General features: G+C 61.9%; 1 protein-coding gene across 1 annotated transcript; it reads right to left on the bottom strand.

Annotated features, from left to right (window-relative positions):
• Positions 1-7,388: 7,388 nt before the first annotated feature.
• HEXIM1 (HEXIM P-TEFb complex subunit 1) lies at positions 7,389-8,855 on the bottom strand. The gene has a single exon (XM_074891859.1). The coding sequence runs from the start codon at positions 8,613-8,615 to the stop codon at positions 7,698-7,700; it is 918 nt and encodes a 305-aa protein (XP_074747960.1). The 5' UTR covers positions 8,616-8,855; the 3' UTR covers positions 7,389-7,697.
• Positions 8,856-10,196: the final 1,341 nt, after the last annotated feature.

The following is a 10,196-nucleotide window of genomic DNA, read 5'->3' as shown; positions in this document are numbered from 1 at the left end:
CAGGCCATTCCCCTGCTCCTGCACACCCCTCTGTGTCCCTGCCTTGTGCCCTGCTTCGGGAAACAGCAGGCAAGGGGCGGGCAGGAGCAGGCAGCGGCTCCCACAGCACAGACACCTGTGACCGAGGGGGCTGTTGTTGGGCTCTGGCCCTCTGTGAAGGCACAAAAACCTGGGAAATGGGACATGCAGGGAGTCAAACCCCATCTGCACTAGTCAGGGACTGTTGTGTCCTTGAGTTGCTGTCATAGCTCCTGAAACCTCCCTCCCAACACAGAAAACACCAAAAAAAGGGGGGTGCTCTGGCTCATAGGGGTGGGTTGACACCTGAAGCACATGAGCTCAGGGTGTGCTCAGGGGGAACGAGGAGCAATGACCGTGTCTGCAGAGCATCCCCGAGAGTGTGGCTCTGCCTCCCTCCTGTCCCCCCATGAAGATCCCAACATCTCCCAGACAGGGAGGGGACAGGCACAAAACCCTCCGGAGGAGGCGAGGGGCTGCGCCAGGGCCCCTCCTGCTCCCTGGCACCGTGTCAGCCGTTGCCGTCACCGCGGCTGCACACCGGGGCAAGCCCAGGCCTCTCGCTGGCTGCCGGCCCTGCCTGCACCTCCCAGCACGGCCTGGCGCTGCCTCCCCGGCGCGGTGCCCGTTGGGGACAGGGGGAGTGCCACGGGGGCTGGGGGCACCCAATCCCATGCCACGGTGACACCAGGGAGCTCCCTACCCCAGGATGTGGCACCAACATCACCAGCCTCCTTCACCACCCCCCTGGGTCTCTGCCAAAGGGGTTTCTGCCCCCCACTGTTCCCCATGTCATACTGGGACAGTCAGAGGGGGAGAGGTGGATCTGTCCCCTTCCTTCCCACCTAGATCGCAAGATTTGGCTCATTTTATCCCTCCCCATCCCCTTTTCCATTCAGGAACAGCCAGGCCATTCCCAACACCAACGCTCCAGCCAGAAAACACTTCAGCACAATTAACCCCTACTCATTAAAATCATAAACATGGGGGGGTGAGATAGGGGGTGGAGTTTGTGATTTTGGGGCTTACCAGCTCAGAAAAACACTCTTTTGTCTTTTTGTAACAGCAGAACTTCATTCAAAAAGCTTCAAGTGGCCACGCAGGCCAATTCCCTGCATCATTCTCCCAAAATCACCCAGGGACCCAGCCTGGGCCCAGCCTGCCCCACACTTCCCTCTGAGAAAGTCCAAGATGTCTGCCTTTGCATGGAGAGCCTTTTTTTTTTTCTTTACGCAAAATTTATTGCTTATTTTTGCCTTTTATGTGTCCTGATCTCCAAAATACACATTATTCCCTTACATACTTGCAGACTGACTAGCCCATCCGTAACACCCACAGCTCAGCCATCGAGGCCGCCTGTGAGGAGCATTACCGGTGCCAGAGGCAAGAACGGGAAAAATCCGAGGGAGACACTTGGAAAAGCTCATGACTTTGCTCTTTGAGTCACTCCTCTCCATGAGATCCAAAATGGAGCCTCGGCTCACCGCGGGAGGAGGAGGCAGAGCTGGAACCGGGCAGAGAGGCAGTTTGGGGTGAGAGCCGCCACCCCCCCAGTACACTCAGCTCTCACCGTGCCGGCTGGAGGGGAGATGTGGCTGCTAATTGTGATCCGGGTCTGCTAATTGTGATCCGGGTCTGCTAACTGCCATCTGGGAACGGTTCTGAAGGAGGACAGAGGCGTTGAAGAGTTAAGCGCTGGACGGCTGAAGCAGAAGGCCGGGCCTAGCGCCACGCACCCCCCTTTCAGGCTGGGGTCCCCCCTCTACGAGCCGGGCGCCTTCCTGGAGCCACCCCCCGCCCCGCGCAGGCCGCTTCAGCAACGCCTCGGCCGCCGGTGCCACCGCCGGGCCGGGCCGGGCCGGGCCGGGCCGGGCCGCGCAGCACCCAGGGCCGGATTTCAGTGTGTCTACCCCGGGCAAAAACCGCCTCCCCGGAGCCCGACGGGCCCTGACCGCCCAGCCGAGGCGCTGAGCCCGCGGAGGGCCCGCAGTGCCCGGCCCCAGCCGCCCTGCAAGGCCCCCGGTCGCATCAGGGCCTGCGGGAGGCGGGAGCTGGCCCCCCCCTCGGCGGAGGCCTCGGTACCGGACCCCCGCCCCCGCAGCGGCTGGGCCGGGCCGGGGCCCGGGACGGCCTCCCTCAGGGTCGCCATGGCAACGCGGCGCTGCCCGGCTGGGGCCGCCTCGGCATCATGGGACAGCGAGTCTGCGGCCGCGCCGCCCCCGCCGCCATGCCGCCCGGGGGACTACAGCTCCCATAAACCCCGCGGTGGCGGCGCGCCCCGCCCCTTCCTGTACGAGTCTCGTTTCCATTGGCTCCGCCAAGCCGTCAAGCAGCGGCACGGCGGCATCTGATTGGCGGAAGGGCGGCAGAGCGGAGGCGCCGGCTATGGCGGCCGAGCGGGTGATGGGGGAGCGGCGGCCGCCGCCATTTTGTGTGTGTGGAGGCCGGCTCCGGGCCTCGCTGCCCGCCGCGGAGGCGGGGGTACGCGGCGCGGCGAGGCCGGTGAGCGGCCGGGGACCGGCGGGGGGGCTCCTCCGCGGCACCGAGCCGGGAGCGCGGGGTGGCCCAGCCGGGCCTCCCTTTCCCCGGGAGCGGAGCGCGGGTCTCCCCGCCGGCCCCGAGGTGGGCGGTGGCGCCGCGCCAGCCACGGGCCGCTCCCCTTGTCAGGGCTCTGGGGACGGGGGGAGCCCATTCCCTGCCCGGAGCGCCTCGCCTGGAGCCGGGGGAGGCTCGGACCGGCGCCGGGGCCTCGTCCCGGGGTCTGAGTGCGCGGTGGGGCGGAGGCAGGTCCGGAGCGGCCCTCCCCGCCGCGGGCTCCGCGGGATTTCACGTCGTGGCTCTGCCTGGAAGCGGCGCCTCGTCTCCGGCCTCACCTGGAATGCTGGGCGGGGGGCTGGGGGAGTAATTTTCTAGCAAACCCCGTGTTAGTTGCTCGATAGCAGCAGCCCGAGCTCCCTGCCGGGGTGGTTTCTGACAGAGCCCCAGTAGGAGCGAAGTGGGGAGGAACAGCGCAGTTTTATATTGGAGGTGGAATTTGGATTAGGAAACGTGTTTCCTGGAAGGGTGAAAACTGCTTGTTCGCCGTGCGATTGCACGACACCCTTTTAATACACCGCGTCGGGGGAAAAAAATAATCCCTTGAATTTAATCCTTTGTTTCACACATTTCAGCCAAACCACGGCCGGATTCCCGGAGGGGGTTCTCCCTGGCTGGATCCAGTGGATCGCAGTTAACATGGCCTCCCCTCCTCTGCTGCCGTCTGTGGAGGCAGCAATTACTGCTGTGCTGCTTGGAGAGACTTAAAAACAAAAGCGTTTGCCTGTTGCCAGGGCCGAAGGGGTAACTTTTCAAGCTGATAATAAACTGGAGCGAACCTTGTCTTTGAGTTATAAATGCCACTCCTCTGGCTGGTGGAAGTGAGGGCTGTGGGGCAGTGGAAATAACTGAGTGGGGGTTTTTTGCTGTGCAAAGTCGGGGGAAGAAAAAAAAGCCTGTTTTTTTAAAAAGAAAAATGTTTTTTTTAAAAAAAAAAAAAAAACCCTCAGTGCTGGGGAGGTTTTGAGCTGGCAGCAGCCTCTGAGCTCGGTTCCCCGATGAGCGGTGAGGCTTGGGGCAGCCAGCGAGCCTGGGTTCAGTTCCTGGTTGTGTTACAGGCTGAGTTTCTTTAAACAAGTGCCTCAGCCACGTTTTCTTCCCTCTGCAAAAGGCAGATAATGCTGGCTTATCCCCTGGTATTAACGGGACTTGGTTTTGATGTAAAACAGTGAGATTTTGGAGGCTTCTGGTATAAATACGGATTGCTCTGTCAAATGTGGACTCTTCCAGTTAAAAACAGGATTATTTCACGTTTATGCATTTGGTGTTCTTTTTTTGAAGAAGGTGCTTTGTGTTATGACTGCTGACAATTTTTGTCTCCCACGTTGCTTTATTAGGTCCTGAACTCTGAAGCTTCGTATTTCTATAAACTGCTGCATTTCCAAAGCTGGGAGGTTTATCGTTGTGTGTGTCTTCACACACGCACGACAGGTGAAGATCAAATTTCAAGTTGATTTTACCAAACTAATCAGGGTTACGGTTCCTTCAAGCTGGGTGCCTTGCACCTACCCGGGTTGTTAGAGGGTTTTTTTGTACGGTGGGAACAGGAAAGGAGCGAATGTGAAGGGCTTGAACCTAACAGGTGGGGTTTGGTGTGTTGCAGATGGACCAAAAGCCACCAGCTTTTCGGCGATGGCCTCATCGGCGAGTGCTATAAAACCTCTTCCTTGTGCAGGGCTCACCGTGCCGCAGATTCTATTTTTTTTTTTTTAATTTTTTTAACAAAATGCTACTTGTGACACAAGAGAGCCACCAGGATATCCTGACCAGCTGTGTAAGTATATCCTCAGAACTTAAAGCTAATGAAATTAAATGCAATGAGCGCAAGTTAAGTTGTAGGCAGGACCACGGTGTTATTGTCAGCACCGTGTCCCCGCTTTATAAAACCTGGAACACCAAACAGCTGCTTGAATGGACCTGGGGACCTGATTATTGCTGTGCTGGTGAGTACCCGCAACCTGCTCCTTGAACCCTCTTGGCACTGAGGGAAGGCTGCATGTTCCCTTCCGCCCGTGTTAAGGGGCAGGATTCGGGTTTCACTTCACACCAAGTTGCAGCATTAACGGCCTGTTAAGATGGACTACTTCCTCTTTTTTTTTTTTTTTTTTTTTATTTTCTTGCAGCTAGCAGCGTTTTCAGGGAACTGCTCTGTCCTTACACCACATCACCCCTGTGTTGAAGAAGAATGACCGTAACCACAGGTGGGGTGTTTCAGTCCCTTTTTTTTTTTTTTTTTTTTTTTTTGCATTAATGCAATAATTTCCACCTCTTCCCCGGGACAGAAACGCCGTCCTGCCCTCAGCGAGTGGGACGCCCTTCCATGGGGAGGAACCGTGAAAGCCCTGTAGCCCAGAGGGTCCCTCTACGCCCCGTGTTTCCGAGGGCAGTTGCCACAAGGCCGGGGTCGGTGGCGTGGTGGCCAGCCCCTTCCTGCCACTCGGCCCCGCGGTCGGGACAGGCAGGAGCTGCAGCAGGCAGATTCCTGCCGCCACAGGCTCCGCGCCAAGGCGCAGCCCCTTCGGGGAGCCCGGAGGGGTGGTGCTGTGCCAGCGGCCTTCCTGGGCTCACCGGAGGAGCCGGAATAAAGGCCAGTTGGCTCAAAACAACCTGGGGAAGGCCAAAGTGGTGGCAGGGAGGGAAGGGATGTGCTTCAAAGGTCTGGCAGGCGCTGCTGCCTTGCCCTGCAGGGAGGTACTTGCCCTCGACTAGTTAAGACAGCGCGCTGCCGCCTTGTCAGGAGGGACTAATTGCTGCCCTTTGATACCACATCACAGCCAGCCATGCGGTACCTTTATCTCTGGCGATCTCTTAAGATTTTATTTGTTCCTCTCAAACAGTTGAGCTCCTCTCCTCCGGACCGGTTCTGAGCCTGGCTCCAGAGCCGGCGGGGAGGCTCAGGTGGGCGAGCTCTCCTTGGCCGGGGAAGCGAAGCGCAGGCGAGCTCCCCGGCCGTTACTGATCCACTCAGAGGTTTCAAAGGTCCCCGACTGCCATCAGTCCGTGTCTGCCAGGAGGTTTGAACGCGGGACGTGGACTGAGCCTTCGCAAGGAGACGTGCTGTTCTTAGACACCTCCTGTAAGTGGGGACCGGGGGTAACCTGGTTCGTATGAAGAGTCGTTTTCATTAAAACAGAGCACAGAATGAAATAGGCAATGTTGGTGGAGTCAAAGCAGGTTGGAGAGTTGATTGTTACGGTTCTTTTAGGGGTTTTTTTAAGTTCTACTTGTTAACACATTTGTAGATAACTCAAAAGATTTATTCCTAGGAGTTAAATGTTACAAGTCGGGGGTAAGTAGATGGAGGGCAAATCCTGTGGGGGTGCTAAAGGGTAACAGCCATCACTGTGTAACAGCTATCGTGCTACGTTTGACTAATAATATTTCCTTGCATTAAGTTTTTCACATTCCCCAGGTGCCAAAAACTCCACTTCATGGCACTCGTGAAGTGCAGCACCCACTGCTGGAGTCGGTGCTGCCGGAGACGGGCCCGCGGACGTCCTACCCCAGAAGAAAACGAAAATCACGGGCAGCACGGACACAGAAATCGCTCGTTCGGGGGAATAAATTGCTGGAAAGAAGCACCCGGGATGAAGGCGGAGGACTGGGGCTGCGGCGCCGGCGAGATCCTGATGAACTCGCTGCCTCTCGCCGTGCCTCGCCGCCGGGCTGGCTCGGGGCCTCCCTCCGCAGCCGCACCGGGCGCTGCCTCTGCCGGATGATGTCATGGCAGAGGGGAAGGGAGCGCGGGCGGCTACCGGGCTCTTGAGCAAGTAGCCCTCCAATAGTTTCCTTTTTTCCTCCCCAGCCGTGCCAGCGTACGCCCCACAGCAGGTCGGGTTTTGCCAGGTTTGTGTTCAAAATCTGGCGTGATCCTTAAAGCCTTGGCTGTGGCCGCTTTAAACCCCCCGATTTCCTACAAACCCCCCTGCGCTGCCCACCCCGGGGTCACCCCTGTCTCCTCCTCTAGAGCTCAACCTGTTGGTTTTTTTTATAAAAAGCTGTTTTTCCCCACTGGAGCGTGAGGGAGAGTCACCCCAGTGCTCCCCAGGTATCGTTCTCATTAACTCACACTCCCGATTTTGAGCCTGATGGCACAAACCGGAGCAGACTCAGGCCCCTCCATCCCTTCGCCCTTTAATTTACCTCTTTTCTCCCCCAAAAACCCACAGACCATGCAGCTGCCTAAAGCTTCTCCTGCTTTTTTTTTTTTCCTTCTTCCCCCTCAGGTACGGCAGCAGGGAAGTAGAAGGTTGAGCCATCACGTTCGCCTTCCACCGATCCCTCCTCGTCAGCCATTTCAGAGGCCAAGTGCTGACTACCAAAACTTTTCCTTGGGCTGCTCCAAAACTTTTTTTTCCCCTCACTTGTAGCTTAGAGTAGATTTTTTTAGGCAGTTTTTGCCCTGATTTCAGTTAACTGACCTGTGTTCTGGCAGACCTGGGAGGAAGCAGAGTTAAGTTTAAGCAAGCCTTTAGGCAAACAAATATGCTTGAGCTTATTAATGCATTAGAGGTGTGAGCGGTGTCCATTATCCACCTGGTATCAAGAGCTGTTCTCCCTCTTCCAGGTATTTTAACTATCGCAGGTCCCAGGACAGGCTTAGAATGGAAAATATGTGGGGGGAAAAAAATAACAAAAAGGGTTAAGTGGGAGATTACAGCTAATTTTAATCAAACCACCACCACAGAGCAGTTATAACATCACGAAAATAGTTCAGAATGTATTCCCTTCTGCAGTGCCATTCTGAATATTTTCTAGAAATCACACCAAAACCGTTACAGTTACAAGTAATTAAATTTATTAGACCTCTATATTTTTTTTTATAGTCAGTTTTGGCCAATTTACAGCTTTCCTGGGGAATTTTTTTTTTTTGGTTTAAACACAAAAAAAAAAATCATAAACCAAGTATCACCGATACATCACCCCCTCCCCCCCCCACCGCCACCTAAAAAAGGGGGGAGGTCCCCCCCCCCCCGCTCCCCAGCTGCGCTTTTCTCCCGTTAAAAAGGGTCCGCGGCGTCTCTGTACAGATGTATAGAATGTTACACCCACCACTGTAAAAAGCCCCCCCTGCCCCCCCAGTGTCACTCCCCCAGCTTGCAGGGGCCCTTCTCCTGCCCGGGCAGGTCCTTCTCCTTCAGCAGCTGCAGGTTCTCGGCTCGCAACCTGTCCACCTCCAGCTCCAGCTGCCGCACCCGCGCCGTCTCCGCCGTTTCCCCCCCGTGTTTTTTGCTCTCCATCCTCAGCCGGTTGTTCTCCTCCTCCATGCGGGAGAGGCACTTCTCCAGCTCCAGGTACTCCTTCACCAGCTCCTGCTTGCTCATGTTCTGCAGGCTCTCCACATGGTACCGCTCGTAGGTCTCCGAGAAGTCCCGCTGCAGAAACTCGCTGCCGTCCCCCCCCATCCCGTCGCTGCCCCCGTCCTCCTCCGCCGCCTCCTCCAGGAAATCCTCCTCGCTCGTGTCGTCCGACTTGGCGGCCGCTCGCCGCGGGTACAACCCGGTTTTCAGGTCGGGCTCCTCCTGGTCGTGGTCCTCCATCAGGAACTGCGTGGTGTTGTAGGGGGCCACCGGCTGCCCCTTGGCGAACATCTCGGCGCGCAGCCGGGAGGCGCGGAGGCTCTGCCGCTCGTCGAACTGCTGCTTCTCCTCCCAGCTCAGCTTCGAGTAGGGCTTCCAGCGCCGCTTCTTCTTCGACGGCCGCCGACGGTGCTTCTTCTTCACCGGCCACTCCTCGGCGCGGCCCACCGACGACCGGTACCGCGGGCCCAGACCGGGACGCGCCGCTCCGCCCGCCGACGGCCGCTCCTCGGCGCCGCCCGCGCCCTCCGCTGCCGCCGCCGCCTCCTCCGCCCCGCGGGGTGGCAGCCGCCCGGCCTCGCCGTCCGCCGCCGGCGCGTCGCCGCGCTCGGGCTCGGGCTCCGGCTGGGGCTCCGGCTCGCAGCGGGGCTCCGGCTCGCACTGGGGCTCCGGCCCCGGCTCGGCGGGCGCCGCGTCGGCCATGGCGCTCGGCTCCGCTCCCTCGGGGACAGGCGCTACCCGCGCCGCATGGGGCCGCCGCCGCCCCCCCCCGCCCCTCTCCTCCTTCCCCTCAGGCCGCCCGGGCCATGGCGCGGGGCCGAGGCCCCGGGGGTCACCGCCGCCGGTCGCCGAGGGGTTAACGCCGCCGGGCCCGCCCCCCCGCGCGCATGGCACGCGCCGCCGCCTCCTCCCCCCCCGCCGCGCCCCGCCCCGCGCTGCCACCCGCCGCCGCCGCCGCCTGCTCCCGACTGCCGCTCCCCGCCCGCTCCCCTGCCTTAAGTACCCGCGCGCGCGCCGCCCCGCCCCGCGCAGGCGCGCTGCCCGCCCCGCCCCGCGGCACGCCGGGACCCGCAGTGCCCCGCCCCCGCCGCGCGCCCGCCGCCGCCGCTCCCGCGCCCCGTGCGCGGGCGGTGCCGCCCCGCGGCCAATCGGCGGGCGCGGAGGGCGGGCCGGCCCGCTGTGCCCCGCCCCCTGACCGCGGCGGCGGCTGGGTTGCGATTGGCCGCGCCGGACGTCACTCGAGCGCGGCACCGCCAATCCGAGGGGGCGAGGGCGGGGCCGGGCCGTACCACGCGCGGAGGGGCGCCCCCGTGCCGGGGCCGCGCGCGCCCGGCGACCTTCAGGGCCGCGCCGAGGGCAGCGCCCCCGCCCCCCCCTCCCCCCCGCGGCGAGCCCGTGGGGCGGCCCGAAAGGAGTCCCCGCTCCGCGGAGGAGTCACGGGGCTGTGCTGCGACCCCCCCGCGCCGGCCGCGGCCCGGCCCGGGCCGGGGGGGCTGTAACGGGCCGGGCGGCGGGGAGGCCCCGGGGCGGGGGGGGGGCGGCGGCGGGGGGGTGGGGGCGGGCGGAGGTATCCTGGGGCTGCGCTGGGTGCGGCGACTGTAGCCGCGCGGAGGGAGATGTAAACAAACCTGAGCAGAAAGAAGTCCCTCCTTAAAGGCACCGCGTCCCTTTTTTCCAGGGGCGGTGCGGAGCTCTGCTCCCGGACGCCTGGGCCCGCGGGGGGGTGGGGAGAAGGGGGGGGGGGCAGGGCGGCCTGGGCCTGCGCCTTCCCCCCCCCTCCCCCCCCCGCCAGCGGTTGTGCCCCCCCCCAGTCACGGTCCCTGGGGCCCCACGGCCGGGGCGGGGCTGGGCTATGGGGGAGCCATGGCGGGGGGGGCAGCCCTGGGGGACCCCCTGCCCGGGGGAGGGGCGGGGGGGCTCTGGGGGATCCGTGGCTGGGGGGGCCATGGAGGGAGCCCGCGGCTGGGGGGGGGCCATCGCGGGGCCACCCCGTGGGACACACGACCTGGGGACCCACAGCCAGGGTGGGGGCCAGTCCCCGGGGGATCCGTGGCCAAGGGGGTGCGGGACAGTCCACGGGGGGGTGGGGGGTGTCACCCGCTGTGGCAGCAGCACGGGGGGGGGGCCCTGCCCTGCCCCCCCGCATCGGCTGCGCCCCCCCAGCCCGTGGGCGAGCGGCTAGCGGGGCCCCCCAGGGTGGCACCGCCGAGCCCCGGGGCGAGGAGGGGGGTCCCCAACATCCACCCCCGCCCCCCCGCGGGCAGGAAGCCGCCCTCTGCCCGT

The sequence above is a fragment of the Strix uralensis genome, chromosome 22 (genome assembly GCF_047716275.1).
Source record: "Strix uralensis isolate ZFMK-TIS-50842 chromosome 22, bStrUra1, whole genome shotgun sequence".
In the NCBI taxonomy this organism is placed as follows: domain Eukaryota; kingdom Metazoa; phylum Chordata; class Aves; order Strigiformes; family Strigidae; genus Strix; species Strix uralensis.
Note: the sequence above shows the minus strand (reverse complement) of the source record. Positions and strands in the feature narration are given on the sequence as shown.

Coding starts and splice junctions, on each gene's coding strand:
- HEXIM1 (XM_074891859.1), bottom strand. CDS start 8,615: ATGGCCGACGCGGCGCCCGCCGAGCCGGGGCCGGAGCCCCAGTGCGAG.